This window comes from Eptesicus fuscus, chromosome 12, assembly GCF_027574615.1.
Source record: "Eptesicus fuscus isolate TK198812 chromosome 12, DD_ASM_mEF_20220401, whole genome shotgun sequence".
NCBI lineage: Eukaryota > Metazoa > Chordata > Mammalia > Chiroptera > Vespertilionidae > Eptesicus > Eptesicus fuscus.
The window spans coordinates 41,598,977-41,617,167 of NC_072484.1; the positions used below are offsets into that span (position 1 = coordinate 41,598,977).

Genomic DNA, 18,191 nt, shown 5'->3' on the forward strand with positions numbered 1-18,191 from the left:
TTGGGTGGGGAGTGGGAGGAGAATAGTTGAAAACATGCAGAGGAATCCACAGTGTGATCTTACCCAAAGGCCTCTAAAAATTCTCCCTGATTCTTTTAAATGCACTTTTCATGCCTTCTGGGTGATGAAATGTACCAACCCCTAGAAAATTCCTAGAATTACAAAGAACTTTATTTTCTCCAGATTTACCACACCCAGAGCCCAAGAATCAGATGGATCTGAGAGCACCTCTGGGCTCTGCCTATTCCTATCTGGGCATCGGGTAAGTTTTCCAACTTTTCAGAGCCCCAGTTTTCTCTTTATAAAATGGGACAAATTACATCTTCATAGGGCAGCTGTGAGGATTACACGAGCAAATGTGGGTACAACCACGTGCCATGCCTGGTGCATAATAGATGCTCACTAAGTGGCAGCTAGTATTTGTATGATTGTCCTCAAAATAACATGTGGCATTGGGTTAGGCACTGATCAATAAAATTATGCCATCTTCAAACTCACAATCTAAGACAAAAATTAGCTTGCCTTCATTATAGCTCTCTATTCTTTTTCATTAAAATAAAAAGTAGCTCGTAGATGCTGAGTGACTGGCCTGAGGTCACAGAGTAGCTCCTCGTGGCAGAAGCAGAATTAGAACCACGCATGTGCAGGACACCACTGCTCCCTGTTGTCTCCCCAAACCCCAATTGCCCTTCTCAGCCTGCTTCTTTGCCCTGGCCTGGTCCTGGGGCCTCTCACTGCAGCAAGACCTGCCCTCAAAGCTCCCCAGGCACCAGCATATAAATGACCAGTTACAGCAAAAATGACTCCCAACCTGGGATCCCCTTTGGGCAATGATAGAGATGTGCAAGCTATTTTCTATATTTTAAAAAGCCACCCTGAAAACATACATGTACTCTTGATGAAGCCTGAAAAGATGAACTAAAATGCAATGTTTCATGGGTCTAAGCTGCAATTATGTAAATCAGCTCTCTGTGGTAATACTGGTTATTTCAACCTAAGTAAAAACTGAAGGATGGTTCCTTATGTCTTTGATGAACAAAAATGGGAAATCTAAACAGTATGGCCTATTTCACAGTAAAAAGTCCAACCTCTAATCAATGTCACCTCAATCCTATATAATAAAGAGGTAATATGAAAATTGACTGCCACACCCTCACAAGATGGCTGCCTGCAACCAGGCTGGCTGGGGGGTTAGTGAAGGACGACCAAACAACTGAACAAGCAGGCTGTGTGGGGCGACCAGGCCGGCAGCGGGGTTAGTGAGGGACGACCAAATGTCTGAACAAGCAGGCTGTGTGGGGCGACCAGGCCGGCAGGGGGGGTTAGTGAGGGACTACCAAACAACTGAACAAGCAGGCTGCATGGGGTGACCAGGCCAGCAGGGGGTCAGTGAGAGGTGACCAGGCCGACGGGGGGGGGGGGGGGGGGGGCGGGGTGCAGTTGGGGGAGACCAGGCCGGCAGGGAGGGGGCAGTTAGAGGCAATCAGGCTGGCAGACAGGTGAGCAGTTAGGAGCTAGCAGTCCAGGATTGTGAGGGGGATGTCCGACTGCTGATTTAGGCCCAATCCTTCGGATTGGGCCTAAATCAGCAGTCGGACATCCCCCAAGGGGTCCCGGATTGGAGAGGGTACAGGCTGGGCTGAGGGGACCCCCCCCACCGTGCACAAATTTCATGCACCGGGCCTTTAGTCTACATATATAAAACCCTAATATGCAAATAGACTGAACAGCAAACAAACGAACAACTGAGCAACAGGTTGCTATGACGTGCAATGACCACCAGGGGGCACATGCACAAAATATGGTGGGCATTGGCCGCAGTCGATAGTGGAGCAGGTGAGCAGGGGTGCCAGACCAAGGTGGGTTGCCAGTCACTGTCATCAGGCAGAGCCTCTGGTGGTTACTGAAAATTCTTTGCTCCCAAGCTCCACAGTCCCGCCTGGTGCTTGCACCTGCTGCTGGTGCTGAAGCCACCACTCACACCTGCTGCCAGCACCCGGCGCTGGCCCCTATTGCTCAGCGTCATCAGCAGATGCAAGTGGTGGCTGCTGGCCCTGATTGCCCCTCAGGGCTTCTCCACCTCCCCCTGCTCCTGACGGGTGATCGGGCTGGCAGCCACCTCTCGCATCCGCTGCTGGAGATGGCTCTGCTCACACCTGCTGCCGCGGCCCGGCACCGGTCCCAAATGCCCCTGAGGGTTTCTCCACCTCCCCCTGCTCATGAGGGGTGATCGAGGCAGCAGCCTCTGCTCACACCTGCTGACAGTGCCGGCCCTGCTCGTACCCACTGATGGCGCCGGCCACAATCGCTCCATGCCATCAGCAGGTGCGAGTGGGGCCAGCGCCGTCAGCTCGTGGGAGCAGTGGTGGCAGGAGCAGGGCTGCTGGCAGACAGGGGACCAGGAGCTGCAGTGGGAGGAGCTGGGCAGGGGCATGGAGGATGGGCTGAGACCCACCCCTGTGCCCACCACAGTCTCGCAGTCCACAGTTCCTTTGAAGGTGCATGAATTCATGCACTGGGCTCCTAGTCTATATAATAAAAGCCCAGCGACTTTTATGGAGGAACAACCAGAATGACTGGTCGCTGTGATGTGCACTGACCACCAGGGGGCAGATGCTCAAGGCAGGAGCTGCCCCCTGATGGTCATTGTGCTCCCACAGCTGGAGTGCCACTCAGCCAGAAGCCCGGCTCACAGCTGGCGAGCGCAGGCACAGCAGCCGTGGCGGGAGCCTCTCCCGCCTCCGTGGCAGCACTGAGGAGCAGTGAGCCAAATGGTAAGGAGCAAGCAGGCAGGCGGTTAGGAGCAAGGGGTCCCAGATTGCGAGAGGGCACAGGCTGGGCTGAGGGTCTCCCCTCCCCCCTACCCACACAAATTTCATGCACCGGGCCTCTAGTAAACTCAATAATATATAAAAAAATCCAACCTGAACTCCATGGGAAAAATAAAAAATGCCCTTCGTGCTGAAATGTCTGGGAATCACTGAGCAAAAAAGACGCAGCACAAATCATAGAATATCAGGCACAAAACAACGTGTGACTGAGGATCTGGGAGAAGGGCCATTGTGCATGAATGACACATTCAGGTGTCTACCCTGCCTACTTCTTTTAAGGAAACAGTGCCCTGCCCAGTGCCCTGTGAAATGGGACAGTCTGGATTTACTATAAGCTGTTGAGAAATCACTAACCTGTATGGCTGGGTCAAATTAATGAGGCCAAGGACCCAGCTGATGTGGCTCAGTGGTTGAGGTTCAATTCCTGGTCAGGGTACATGCCAGAGGTTTTGGGCTCAATTCCAAGTAGGGGATGTGCAGGAGGCAGCCAAACAATGACTCTCACTCATCACTGATGTTTCTCTCCCTTCCTCTCCCTTCCTCTCTCTGAAATCAATAAAAGCATATTTTAAAAAACGAGGCCAAGAATATTCAGTCATGTAAGGTGCACATGTAATCATCTAAGAATGGCACAAATGCATTGAATCACCAGGTATTCTGAGAAAATTGTACGATTTCAGTTTAATTGGTTTCATCACCAGTACTGACATGCAATACCAGGGACCTACCAGCAAGACAATGCACCAGAACTGGTGAGGAAGAGACCTGCAGGAACACAAATACACCCCCAGCTCTGGAAGCTGGAAGGCGGCCACAGCGTCCTGCCAGTTTCTGTTAACTGTGGCATTGCGGTGGTTCCCATCCCCTTTGTATCCATGCCATTGAGAACCCAGGGAGTGGGCCCATGACCATTCTCCACACCTGGGAACGGAAGGAACAGAGGAAAGCTGGGCAACTCTGGAGAGGTGTGTGGATAGCACTTTAGGGAAAGCTTGAGCTTTCTGGGAGACACAGCCTGGGAAATTAACATGAAAGCGTCATCTATTATATGGAAGCTGTATGCTTGTGAAAGGGGCCGAGTGTGTAGCACAACTATTGTTAGCTCTGTTCACAGAGCAGATTCTTCCAGCCCCATCCTCCATCTCAGGGCGCCCTGAACACCCAGCTGGGGTGAGGGTATTGCTGGTGGTGGTGGTGGTGGTGTTGGTGTTGGTGGTGGTGGTGGTGAGAAGGGGTGGGGGGAGGGGAGACAAGGGTCTGGAGGTCTGTGGGCTGGGACTGCGGGGAGGGAGGTGGTCCAGGGAGTGGGAAAGGTCTGAGAATCAGAAGTCCTTGCAATCCCGGTTCCAATCCCCTTCCAGCAAAGTTGAACCTAAAGCAATATTTCCTGTTTGCTCATGCACCAGCCACCGCTCCCTCTTGCAGGATCGGAAGGCAGCTAAGGCGGGAGGCAGCCAGGTAAGGCTGGGGAGGGAGTTCTCTGAATTGTGTTGGAGCAAAGGCGTCGGGGAAGAGAAGAATTAATCCCAGGTAGGGAAGGCGGCCGGGACTACGAGGGAAAGGGAGAGGGACGGTGTACACTCATGCTTTTCATTATCCCGCGGGAAGATGGATGGTTTTCACGGACGGTTGTCTAGGCGCCCGGGCTCGCTATAGGGAGACGTCAGAGCGCTCCGGTCCGCGGCGGAGGAGCCCCCGACCCCCCCGACCGGGCTCCCATATAAAGTCGGGGCTTGGCGAAGGCTGCAGCAGCGGCGCGGACGACGACGGCGGAGCTCCCCGAGGTCCACGTCCTGCGGTCGCTCCTCGGCTAGGAAAGCGCACCCTGCGCCCAGCGCTCGGCGCGCTCCGGGAGCTGCCCGTCGGGACCATGCGCGCCCGCGAGCTGCCGCTCGTCCTGCTGGCACTGGTCCTCTGCCAGGCGCCCCGGGCACCCGCCGCCCCGGTGCCGGCGGCCGGAGAGACCGTGCTGGCCAAGATGTACCCGCGCGGCAACCACTGGGCGGTGGGTGAGTGTCCGGCGCGCGCTAGCCCTGGGCAGGACCCGTCAGCGCTGGGGGCCGTCTCCCCTCTCCCAGCGTTTCTGGGTCCCGGCTTTGGGGGCTGGGTTTGCTCCGACCTTTCTACCCAAACACCAGCCCTTTCTCCCCAAACTCCCCATCCTTCCCCGTCCTGGCAAGCCGTCAGTCCCTCAGCAGCCAAGGGCTGGCCCCTGGGTCTTCCCTCTTCCCCAGGGCACCTGGGCCAGCGTGCAGCTCTCCAAAGCACCCAACGCCACGCGAAGATCACCTTCCCTCCACATCTACCCAACACCTCCTTTCTCCAGCACCATCTCTCCCTGAACAACTTTAGGAAGCCGGGTCCCCGAGAGCGTCTCGGACCCCTGGTCCAGCCCAGCGTGTATCTAGGCTGCGCCTTTGCGCCAGGCAAAGCCCCAGGTGGGGGACTTTAAGCCTGTTCAGCGAGCAGTGCCTGAATCTCGCCTTGGCGGCTCTTCTGAATTTTCTCGGTCCTCCTCCTGCCTCTGCAGCGATTGTTTTTTCTCTGCCCTTCTGCCCATCCCTCCCGCTTTCCATCCAGAAGTCTGCGCTCTGGTAATCGCGCCTGCTCTCCACGCTGATCCTGGCCTCTCTGCCCCCTGTGCCCTGCTTTCCTCCACCTCTCAGGACCTAGACGACCCTAGCTCCTTTTCCTTTTCTTCTGCCTCTCTAGGCATGGGCTCATCCTGGCCCCAGGGCTCCCAGCGACAAGTAACGGGGAGGCAAGTAGCGGTTCTGAAACCTTGAGCTCACCCAATGCCACCCTGGGGATCTCGGCCACGTCAAACAGCCTCTGGCAAATGCAAAGCGCCCACCTTCCTCAGAAACCTCCCCATAAAGCCAACTACAGCAACCCAACATTTCCTGAGCGGGAGGGGGTGGGGTGAGGGCTGGTCATCACTAATGAGATTTAAGGGTGGTGGTGGGGTGGTGATGGTGGGGCTAGTGATGGTGGGGATAGTGATGGTCGTGATAGTGGTGATGGTGGTGGTGGTGATGGTGGTGGTGATTGTGGTGGTGATTGTGGTGGTGGTGGAGGTGATGGTGGTGGTGGTGATGGTGATGGTGGTGATGGTGATGGTGGTGTTTTTATATGTTTGTTTCTATTTCCTTAGTTATCTGTGTTGAGAAGGGGAGAGTGTGTTGGAAAGATACTTGCTAATTCATATACATCAGACAACTCTCAGGTTCTCTGTGAGAAGACAGGATGAATTCATGGAAAGCGGTGAGGCTGGAACTGTCACTTCCTCAGCCTTTCCGTGTTGAGGCTGCTTCTGTCAGAGAACTGGAAAGCTCCTGATTATAGCAGAGTAGCTCGCATTGTTGCTGAGTCATTGGCCAAGGCCGGCAGCCGGCAGCCTTGATGAAAGCATTTGTGATCTCTGAGGGGCATGGGAACCCAGAAGTCTGGTATGGAGAGGAAAGGCTGGGATTAGCAAAGATGAAAAGCAAAAACAAAAACAACCAAGAAAGGACACTTGGCTCTTAAGGAAGCCAAACCTAGGATTGATGCTTAAAAGGGCTCCTGGGACCTTAGAGCTAGTAGCCAATGTCCAGTCTGGTGGCCTGGGAAGGTGAAATGAAACTTCCAGATTTCCAACCTCTTTTTGCTCGTCCATATTTTTTGTCCTTAAAAGGCTTTATTATTAGGTAACTCTTGCAGGCCTAAAGGAGGACAAGAGAGTTAGCTGAGCAGCTAGAACCATGTTATTTCTGGTGCAAGCCAACCTGATTGCCATAGTTCAGAGTATATCTGTCTCCAGGGAGTTAGGGTTCCTGGCATTAATCACCCTTTGTGGTGGTGTTTGGGCATTCCTCACCCAAAAGCATACAGACCAGTGGCAACCTTAAATTTTCTTATTTCCCTCAGACACACTCTTTTTCCTTTTTCCCCCTTGCCTGGCTGTGCAGAGTTGAGGAAGAAAAAAGGAAAGAGAAAGGAGGAGAAACTCACATTTGGGTCTAAAATGACATTGTGGTTGAGCAAAAGTTGCCTTTGAGTAGACATGCTCTCGGAGGGAGTGTGAGCTTTGGCGAGCAGGAATGATGTTCGGTTTTAAATGTAGCTTGCCAGTCTCCTAAGGAAATGCCTGTGGTCTCTATCAGGGAGGAGGGATTCTGAACACCTGTGCGCAGCTCCAGACTGGCTTGACATTGTCACACTGCTCCAGAAACTGAAATAAAGTTTAAGTATCTGTCCAGAGACATGAGCTCCTAGAAGTACTTAGCACTTTGTCTTAATGGATCGTTTCCTGAGTTTGTGTAATCTTCAAGTTTTGAGTTCAAGAAAGTTAATTTATGTTTCAAACCTTCTATTTCAGTGGTATTTTTAAGTGGTTGAAAAGAACAAAAGCTTCCCCCCCACCCCCCCGGCCATGGTTTTATTTTTTTTCAAGTGCCTGTCTTTTGGCCATGCTGAGATCTCCACTGTTATGATAGGAACAGATAACAAAAGATGATGGGAGAAGAGGTGGAAGTGGGCATAGCATCCATGTTGCCATAGAGATGATTATTTGGTGGACAGGTGCCAGCTCACCAGTGAAATAGGACCCAGGGAATGTGTGTTTCCCCGTGATGTTATAGATGGTACCCTCTTCTTAATGACCAGTCTGTGGATCTGGGGGTGGGAGTCGGAACACTACCCACCCTCCAAATATGCAAATATTAAAAACTCAAGGAAAGGTCCCAAGGTTCTACAGGATGTCTCCCAAAAATGTATACATACGTTAACAGCTGAGAGCTCCATTTTGAAAATAAAATGCATTTTAATAAACACTGCCTTTAAAATTATTTAAAGTGTGTGTATACATTTTTTGAGGGACATCCTATGTGTGAAATCCATCACAGATGGTTTTTAGAAAAGTCCACAGAATTATTCAGGCCTGACAAAAATGAAGTTCTTACTTGTGAAAACAACTCCAGTCCCCCTCTGTTTCATTGGCAATAATGCCTTTCTCCTTTCCAGCATGCTAACAGGATGATAGGATGTGATGGAAGGCAAGAGGGACCGAGGTCATTACTGGGAGCATCAGATTCTAATCCTGCTTTTCCATCATCATGATTCAATTTTCTCCATGTAAATAAAGCCAAATGCCTTGCGACTTCCTGGGAAGTTGTGCAACATAATCACTGTTATGGCTAAATGCAAGGTTATTTAGTGGCTATCCGGGCACCAGGTTGGCCAAGCAGACAAGTGAGGAGCCGATCACTCGGGATTCCTTCAGTGGGGACAGGGTCCTCAATAGGGAGTCCTGAAATCGTGTGACGTGTCTCAAGTGACTTGACAAGTGCTCACACTTCTGTGCAGTGAAACCTCAGTTCAAGGCTCCCCAGTACTCACAGAATTAATTTTCTGAGTCACATAATCAATCATGATATATGGCTATATGAGTCCCATTTTAAAGATAATATTAGAAAGCCTTTTGCAGACCTCATTCTTATCACAGACCCCAGAATGATTTCTCACTGCCTTATATTCTTAGGAAGTTCAAAGACTTCGAAGCAGTATAGTAGAGTAGAGTCTGGACTGTGAGCTGATTTTAATCCTAGAGTCTTTGCTTACCTGTGTGACCACCAGCAAGTCTCTTTTTCATCAGACTTACTACAGGGTGGCTCAAATAAAATGACCTGCAGTTAGACATCCTGTAAACAGCACACTGAAACACACAATGACGTCATAGCGAGGGCTCCTCTTGGTGGAGAGAGATGCTGAGAAAGGGTTCTTTCTATTTAGTATGACTTAGACCTGTCCAACATTATTCCCATGATGTTTGCTTTAAATACTTCTAATGTCAGCACTGGAGCCACAGAGAGCTCTTGCCTTGTGACCTTTACATCAAAAGCACCATAGTTTTATTTGAAAATACTATATAAGCTGATCATAGAGAGATGGGAAAAATCGAATGAAGAAAGTAAATAAGATAATGTGAGAATATTTAAGCAGTGGGCTAAAGTGTTCAGAATGCAGACCTTAAATTCCCTGCCTCCTTTGACCACATGGTTGTCCCCACTGCATTCATGAATTTCCACGGTTTTAGTGATTTGGCCTTCTGCACCACAACTTTTGTTAATTTGTTACACGGCACATGTATATCCCTGGAACCTTTGATAGATGTTCGCTAACCACGTTAGTCATCCAAGAGAAAATCCTGCATTTATGTGGCTGGGAAGTGTTGGTCAGAGCTTGTTTTCAACCAGTTTTTCATTACATGCTTTACAAACTGTAATTTCTAGGTGACGCTTCCTAGATTCAATCTCAGCTAAGTTCTGAGAAAGTTAAAATGAAAAATTCCTTTGGTACATTTGTATTACAGATAAGCGATAAACAACACCCCCGCCCCTTTTAAAAAATCACACAAAGGAAAGCATCGAGACTTTTCTTCGCAGTAGCAATTTCAAATCGTCGGGGGAGGATGTTTCAATTCCACCATTCAGTTGGGAATGGAACTCGGGGCACACAGAATTGGTGACAGAATTTTAGATATGGAAGGTTCCCTATATTTCATTTAGTCCAAACTGTTCATTTTATATTTGAGAAATTGAAGACAGGGGAGGCTAGATGACTTGGCAGAGGTCACCTAGCTCATTAGCAGAGGGGCTGGGACCATAACCTGGGTTCCAGAGTTGCAGGTCTGAATTCTGTCCAGTTCACTTCTCATTTTGAACAAAAAGCAAAACCAGTCATCTCTCAAATAACTCTTAATAATAAAATACTATTTATCCTGCATTTAAGAGCAAGAAGCACAAACATAATTAGGGTCCTCTTAAATTTCTCATTCATTCATCGCTCCAGGTTAAATTTGTGGCATTCTGTGTTTGTTTTTGTCTTTTACAGGGCACCTAATGGGGAAAAAGAGCACCGGAGAGTCCCCATATGTTTACGAGGGAGGGAGCCCAAAGTACCAGCTTCGGCAGCACATCCTGTGGGAAGAAGCTGTGAGGACTCTGCTAAGCCTCGTGGAAGGAAAGGGGACAGGAAGCCACCAGTCACCTCCGCGGGGCATCCCTGGGTATTCTCCAGTCTACTCCGGATTCCAATTCCAAGGATAGCAGTAACTTTTCAGATGTAGGTTCAAGACTCAAAGGTATAAGGAACCTGCTGGGGAAGTGGGGGTGGGGGTGGGGTGAGGGTGGGAGGTGTTTGGGGAGAGTTGGGAGGAAAGGTCCAGCGGGGAAGAATAAAATTGTTTACAATGCAAGCCTTCACAGCCACTGCATTAGGTCAATACCCAATACACGCTAAGGAAATTAGTAGACAACTGTCATGCCACCTTTTCTTTTCAACATAATAGATTAGTGGCCCGGTGCATGAAATTTGTGCACATTAAAAGGGGATTAATTAGAGAAAATATTTTAATATTGCTATTTGCCCTTTCTCTATAATAGAAGTGTCAGAGATGAAAGAAAATTAGTAAAATGTGTATGAAAATCTTCCTCCTGTCAGAGTCTGGGGTGTGCTGCGGAACCCAGAGTCAAGTACCCGCCCACCCACGGCACCTCAAAATCATGCAAGACCCAGACCCAGCCGGCCCCACCCCCATTGGGCAAGATCCAAACCCAACTGGCCCACCCTTGTCAAGCCTCGCCGGGTGGGGGGCACAGCCTCAGGTCCCCCATCAAGCCACACAGGGTGTAGGGTGCAGCCTCAGGGCCCCCGTCAAGCTTCGCAGGGTGGGGAGCACAGCCTCAGGTCCCCTGTCAAGCCTCTCCGGGTGGGGGGCGCAGCCTCAGGTCCCCCAATGCACCCTCAGGTCCCCGGCCTGGAACCAGGGCGGGGGCATGGCCTGAGGTCCCCCATCAAGCCCTGCCAGGCAGGGAGCGTGACCTTCAGTTTCCCGGCCTGGTATTGGGGCAGGGGCGTGGCCTGAGGTCCCCTGTTAAGCCCCACCAGGAGGGGGGCTGCAGCGTCAGGTCTCCTGCCCCAGCCCAGTGCCACTAAGCCTCAGGTCCCTGCTGATTGCTCATTAAGGCTCGATATGGGAACTCAGCCTCGGCTGTGGGCGCTGCCATCTTTGTGATGGCATGATGGTCAATTTGCATATTCCCTCTTTATTAGATAGGATTATTTTTCCTCTTAGCACATCAAAATGCTGTGGTTTCAAAACTCCAGTTTAGGGGTTTTACTAGGAATTGTGTGTATTAGCAACTGTGCACGGATGGGATGTTTTTAACCTGCCAGGCCCAATCAGAATATTTTGCTAGTGAGGCCATCTTTGAGTAAATCCCATGGGTCTACAGATATGGTGTATTTTTGATAGACACGGGAAAGGGCCTCTTCGTAGATGTTTTTAGAAGAGAGAATTCTTGTTTGTGACCTTTTATGCAAAATGGCACTTCTTCATTTTTGTTCCAAGATTACTGAGTTCAGGTTTCATCCTAATATTTCAAAACTTGATGAACATACCCTAAGGGCAACTGATTTGCCCTGTATATGATTTTATGGAGGATAGAGAACAACAATTTTACCAAACTGGCATTGTTTAGATACAAGGACAGTCAATGACTTAAAGGAGAGAAGAAAATGTGTAGGAAGAAGATGAAGCAGCTGAAAATGAAGTGATTCACTAACTGTTAAGAAGTTTCCATGAAATTTATGATAAAAGGCAAAATAATTGGAATACTAGAAATATTAATAATAGCTAATTTTATTGAGTGTTTACTATACTCTCAGTACTAGGAGAAGCAATTGATTTCCATTTGGTCTGTTAATACCCACAGCAATCTTAGGAGGAAGATTCGGGAAAATTCTATTATTCTCTCCATTGTAGAGTCTCCGTGAGGAAACTGAGATGGTCACACAGCTGTTCACTGGTGAAACCAGTACAGGAAGCTGTGCTGTTTGCCTGGACAGTGTGCCGCCAGGACAGACATCTTCTGGAGCACTGTCCATGTAGATATGACGTAGGAAGGATGCAGGATGCAGGAGCGCCTTGCTCCTCTCTTTTTTGATAAGAAACAATACTGATTGTCAGTCACAGAGCGTGGGGAGCTGGCTCCTTCACTTTTTCATGGTGGCTACCTCTTTGACTGATGGTCCCTTTCCAGAGGCTCGGGCTGGCTTTGCCAACCCTCAGCTTACTCTCCAGAGGGAGCGCTGTGCTTCGCTGCCCTTTGGTCCACTGTGGATTCTTTAGGCTCAACTCAAACCAAACATTCATTTGTTGCATTAAGCACTTAGAATGTCTCTGGAAGCCTTTATTCAGAAAGAAAATCTGGATTAAGTCAACCAACACAGAAATAAGTAACAGCTCCATATAAAGCCTGGAGTGATTCTCTTGCCCACACCTGTATGATACCAGCTTCCCTTGTGTGTGTGTGTGTGTGTGTGTGTGTGTGTGTGTGTGTGTGTGTGTGTGTATCACAGGGCTCTGAGGGCTCTAAGGGCTCTAGCAATTAGTGATTGATTTCTTAGCTTCTGGTGGACAGACCTTTTCTTGGTCAAGTATTTTGTGGGACATCCCATGGATGGATGGCCAACAGCAGTGCCTTCTCTTTCGTCTGAAGAGTAATACCAGTCACCACTATGAAACCCTCTAAAATAATTTCACAAACACTGACATGGACTTACCTTCATAGCTCATTCATAAAATGCACACACAGTCATGGCATTCATCTGTAGTGTCTCGCTTTTGAATTAAGCAGCAATATCCACGTTGAGTTGCTTTCCCCCCAGAACCAGGCTCTGCATAACTTGGGATTGTTATGAAAATTCAACTCTTTCCTCAAGGATGGAGGCTTTCCCATCATAGAAGAATATTCTGTAAGCTTGAAGGCAATTACCAAAGAATAGCTTCATTAAGGTCTCTGAGTGGCAGTAGCAGGGGCTGGGTTGAGTGGACCATCACAGAGAGTGACTGCTTCAAGGGGACAATATTTACCAGTACTCAACGTGATCTGAAAAGTCAACTTGATATAATCAGGCCTTATTTTTCTACTGTATCTGTTTATGCCTTGTTCTTGTTACAAGTTTAGAAAACCCATCCTGTTTCAGTCCACCTCGAGTTGAATAATTAGCTATTGTAAACATTGCTACCATTCTTTTGAACATATTTCCTGGTAATATGAAAAATGAATTCAACAGTTTTTTATGTGCATAGACCACACAGCTTAGGGCTCCCTTGGCTTTGGAAATTCCGCCTCAATGAAAGTATGCTGTCATAAAAATTGAGAACATCTTATAATTGTCTTATTCACAAAGAGGGCATGCCAAGAGAATTGTTTCTATTAGAAATTGCCGAAACCGGTTTGGCTCGGTGGATAGAGCGTCAGCCTGCGGACTGAAGGGTCCCAGGTTCGATTCCGGTCGAGGGCATGTACCTTGGTTGTGGGCACATCCCTGGTAGGGGGTGTGCAGGAGGCAGCTGATCGAGGATGTTTCTCTCTCATCGATGTTTCTTACTCTCTATCTCTCTCCCTTCCTCTCTGTAAAAAATCAATAAAATATATTTTTTTAAAAAAGAAATCCATATATCTCTCCATGTTAGAAGGAAGTTTAGTAACTTAGCGAGGCATTACCAGAATTAGCAGCAGGAGTTCTCAGAGGCTGAAGGACTTGTCTTAAAATTAATAACTATCCACATATGCTCTCCTCTCCCACTTTAGTAAAAAGACATCAAGTCCTATTGCCAGCTCTCCCAGAGCTGTGGTTAGAAATGCTGAGCATTTCCTAGGTTTTGATGACAAGGATATTGACTTAATTCAGAAAAGATCTGTGCAAATGTGCACTGAATCTACTAGGTAGATATGATATCATGACAAGCAAGCTCCAGAACTTTATCAGAAATTATGGCCAATCATTTTCAAGGTTAAACTAATTTTATTTTAACTATATCCTTCTTACAAAAATGAATGGAACTTTGATGCTATGGTTTCTGTAACATAAAACAGTGTTTAGGTTGGCCAACTCCAGGGCCTAATCCCTAATTCTGCATGTGGTTGTGGATTGTCCTGAGTTTCAGTAAAGGTTGAAGTTGGCCTTTGGGTTCCTCTTGTGATTTAGACCCAATTCATTGTTCTTTGTAGCCTCAGGGTTTTTCTCTCTCTTATTTGGTGGACAGGAAAGGGACTTGAGGAATTGCCAAAGCTGTTACAGAAAGAAAGGAAATGTTGCAAGTTTGCCCTCACTTTCAAGAGACTGCTCCCGTTGTCCCATCAAATCAGTAGAGAGAATAGAAAAGTTTTACTTATTGACATGTGGACTGCTCCAAAGGAAGCTCCAAATATAGGGAAAGCAACATGCAACTAAAAAGAACTAAAAATCCTCTGACCACCCTGACAGTTTCCATGAAGGAACAGAGGAATGTTGGCCTCCTCACTCCCCTCCTGCCTCTAGGTCCTCGATCTTCCTGGGGTACACTCTTCTTTTCCTTGCAGCTTTACTTCCTCCCCCTGAGCCAAACCACTCAAATTCAGTATTATCCGCCAATGGGAGGACTTCTATGGATTCTTTCCCATATCCTCAGCTGGCCCCTTTTATGACCTGTGGCTCATAATGCCAGGTGGGTAGCAGCATCTTCAGGCAGGTTGGTGACCCTTACTAGTGCATCCTGGGCTCATGGAGGAGAGCAAAGCTAATTGGCTTGGGTGGGAGTTGAACCCCAGGCCCTGGCCTCATTAACACCTGGCCAAGCATTGAGCCGTAGAGCAGGTAATTTCTGGTGTTAATGAGAAAATCAGTTTCGTTATTAGGAACAAATTGCTGGTCTGGGTGTCAGAGAACCTGAATTTCCAGAATTATGCTCTTGAAAAGCAGAATAAACTCTAGTCTGGATGAAAAGTGTTTTCTCACCTCAGTGCGTAAAGACTGCTATAGGGGAACAAAGAAGTGTTTTTAAATGATAGCTTTTCATTCTTCTTCAGTCTTAGTTAATTTGAACAGAAGCCACAACAAGCAAACCACAATAAATGGAGAATTGGCAGAAACCCATATAGGCTTGTCTTCCCAAGTTGCTCACACTGCTACCACGTATATTCATGGGTTTATGATATATAATTGTGTAATTCACAAATTGATTCGTGTAATGAGGTATTTCCAAAAGAAGCCAAGTAAGAACTAAGATTCCACATTCCCTAATAGTCCCCCTACCCAGCTGCTATTTAGTCACAATTCCTGGGGATAATACATTTAATTGTTAACAGTCCAAATATATCAGAGTGCAAGTTAAGCTGATATAACAAAAAGACCCCAAAAATATAGTGGCTCCCAAAAGAGAGTTTGTTTCTCTCTCGGGACAGCTATGGTTTTGGAGCATTAACATGCTCACTCAGAACACTTGAGACTCGTGAACGCACAGATTGCTGGGTCTCACCCCCACCAGGTTCCAATTCAGTTGGTCAAGGTGACCTAGGAGTTTGCCTTGCTAACTAGTTCCACGTGAAGCTGATAGTTTGTTGGGAATGGAGTTACGTCAAGTATAACTAGCTACATTTGCTTAACTCTTTTTAATTTTTTTTTTTTTTATGGTGCTGATCTCTCTGCTCCAGGTTCTCAGTGTGAAGGAAGGAACCCCCAGCTGAACCGACAATGATGGCCTCTCTCAAAGAAGCAAAACAGAACCCTTGAGAATGCATTCCATGGGCATCAATTCTACTGGCTCATCCACCAGATTTCCTTTGTGCAAAATACTTAACTATTCTTGTACCTTTCAACCTTGACTAAATTCGTGGTTTTCAAGCAGCAACTTCTGGTTTGAATTTGTTTTCTGTGAAATTATTGTCCTTAGAGAGTATTCCAAGTAATGCTCTTTGAATTTAGCCTCTGTGTCAATTACATTCCAGTCTCTGACCTGTTACCATTCACAATAAAAGCTTAAACACACCATCCAAAGGGCAGGTAGTTCTCTTATTTCAATTCCTAATGAGAGGACAGTGTGGCAGAGATTAATAGAAAACTTGATAATGAACTTGTGTGCTCATTGATGAAGGCTGAATTTTGAGTTCTCCCTTCTGAAGGCCACTTACTGAATCCTTGCAGTGACTTACAGACTTTAGAGGTTACTGCTAGAAGCTCATCCTCTGTTATTACCATCAGATGGACTAAGTTGAAGGTAGAGGCTGGCCTGATTCACCAATTAATGGTTACCATTTCTTTAGCCCTAACCATGACCAGATACTTTGCTGAGGTTATTGATATTCTCCTTAGAGCAGTTTGATAAGCCAAGAATAAACATTATCATCCAATAGATAAGGAAACAGAGGGTTAGAGAGATCAAGTGACTTGTTCAAGGTCACATCATAGATGAAACTGGGATTCAAACATCCAAAGTCACCAGATATTTTTGCACTATTTAATAGTTTCTACATTAACTCATTTTAAACCCCCCTTTCAGTATATTTAAGTAGCACCATTTATTCAAAATTTCATTTCTGGTCTTGGAGAAGTAGTTCCCACAGCCAGATTTAGGAGAAAATGAATTAAGGAGATTCCCTTCCATTTTCAGAGAACGTGGACTGGCAGCTCAGAACGCTCACCAGTCCCACTTTTATCATGACATTCACATGATGTTAACAGATTTTCAAGCTTCTTGCCATATGCTCAGATTTCTTTCATTTAGGGAAATCGCATTTGAAACAGTAAAGATATCTATCTTGCTCTGTTTTGATTGTCAAAGAACCACATAAGATGTAATGTGTTCTTTTAAAACCATGCTGATTCACAAAAGAGCCAGACCTGGGGAAATATGTGAAATGTGCTTCAACGTCTTACCACCTTTCACTTCTGGGACTCACCTGGGTCTCTTCCCCAAGAACTCAATCCTGAGCGGTGTCAACTGATTGCTGCCATGTGGGTAACGATGGAGAGGTAAGCCCTGTCAGAAGGATTCTCCCTCCAAAGGACATGCATGGTTGGCACTTCCGGCAGTGAGAGGAAGGCAATGCCCTAGAGCAGCCCCATCTAGACTGCCACTTGTTTGGCTGTCTCGTGAGAGTAGATGTGATCCCATGGTTTAGCTGAAATCATTTTTTCTCTATGAGTTCTGACCAAGACCGGGATAGCTCCCCCAAACCTTCCGACCTTGCAGAGCTCCTCTGCACCAAGCCCAGGTCATGATTAGAATCTCTTAGTTGAAGAGCTTTCTGGAACCCTTGTTTGCAAGTGAAGTCTTGTCACATATCTGTGTGTGCCTGCCGGATCAGGCCATTTTTAGCTGCAGATAACAGAATTGACCATCTTGGGTTAAGTAGAAAAATGACAACTTTATGAGAGGATAGTAGTCAGGGGAGACCAGGGAAACGTTCTCAAGGCTCACCTTGCAGGTTCAGTGCTCAAAGCCAGACCTCTGATTGGGTTAATGAGGTGGCAATTGCATACATTTCTCCCCCTAACGCAGTGGTCGGCAAACTCATAAGTCAACAGAGCCAAATATCAACAGTACAACGATTGAAATTTCTTTTGAGAGCCGAAAACCGACTTCTGCGCATGGGCCACAAAGTTTCAACCACACTGTACGTTTCAATCGCACAGATATTTTGTGGAAGAGCCACACTCAAGGGGCCAAAGAGCCGCATGTGGCTCGCGAGCCACAGTTTGCCGACCACTGCTCTAACGCATTCCGCACAACTACCTGAGTTGGCACTGTCTTTCAAGGCCTCTGTCATAATCTCTGCCACAGCATTATATCCCAAAAGCCTTGGCTTACTTCCAAATCAGCCTTCAATGTCTATATCTGATTGGTGGAACCTGGGTCACATGCCTGTGTCTAGCTGTGAGGAAAGCTGGGAAATGTAGTTTTTAATATTCTACTTTGGTAGGATGGGACTAAAATTATGGGACCCTAGCAAAAAGAAGAGATAGTGTTCAAAAGATTGGTCAGCCACAAATAAGGTGTCTTCTTTCCCTTTTACCCCTCAAAAAAATTTCCTCGTTGGTTTCTGCCCATTGCTATTCCAGAGAACAGTTAATACACAGCTGGGGATTCCGGGAAAGCAGGGCCAGGTGTATGCACACAGCAAGAGCAGAAAATTGCTTTTAAGTGGTAACAATACTTAGAAATCCTTGCAGCAAAGCAGGATAGTAAGGAGGGGGAGCGGGGGAGAATCCAAAAGGAAAGGAAGCAATATCACCTTCAAATCTGTTCTTTTAAAAGCACAGTCTTGCTGAAACCGGTTTGGCTCAGTGGATAGAGCGTCCGCCTGTGGACTGAAGGGTCCCAGGTTTGATTCCGGTCAGGGGCATGTACCTTGGTTGCGGGCACATCCCCAGTGGGAGGTGTGCAGGAGGCAGCTGATCGGTGTTTCTAACTCTCTATCCCTCTCAATTCCTCTCTGTCAAAAATCAATAAAATATATTTTTTAAAAAATAAAAATAAATAAAAGCACAGTC

General features: G+C 47.3%; 1 protein-coding gene across 1 annotated transcript; it reads left to right on the top strand.

Moving 5' to 3' along the window:
- The first annotated feature begins 4,607 nt into the window (after positions 1 to 4,607).
- On the top strand, positions 4,608 to 15,640 carry GRP (gastrin releasing peptide). Its single transcript, XM_008149594.3, is given in 4 exon segments — positions 4,608 to 4,840; positions 9,705 to 9,862; positions 9,864 to 9,954; positions 15,353 to 15,640. Coding segments are annotated over 4 exon segments (432 nt in total). The 5' UTR covers positions 4,608 to 4,701; the 3' UTR covers positions 15,397 to 15,640.
- The last annotated feature ends 2,551 nt before the right edge of the window (positions 15,641 to 18,191 follow it).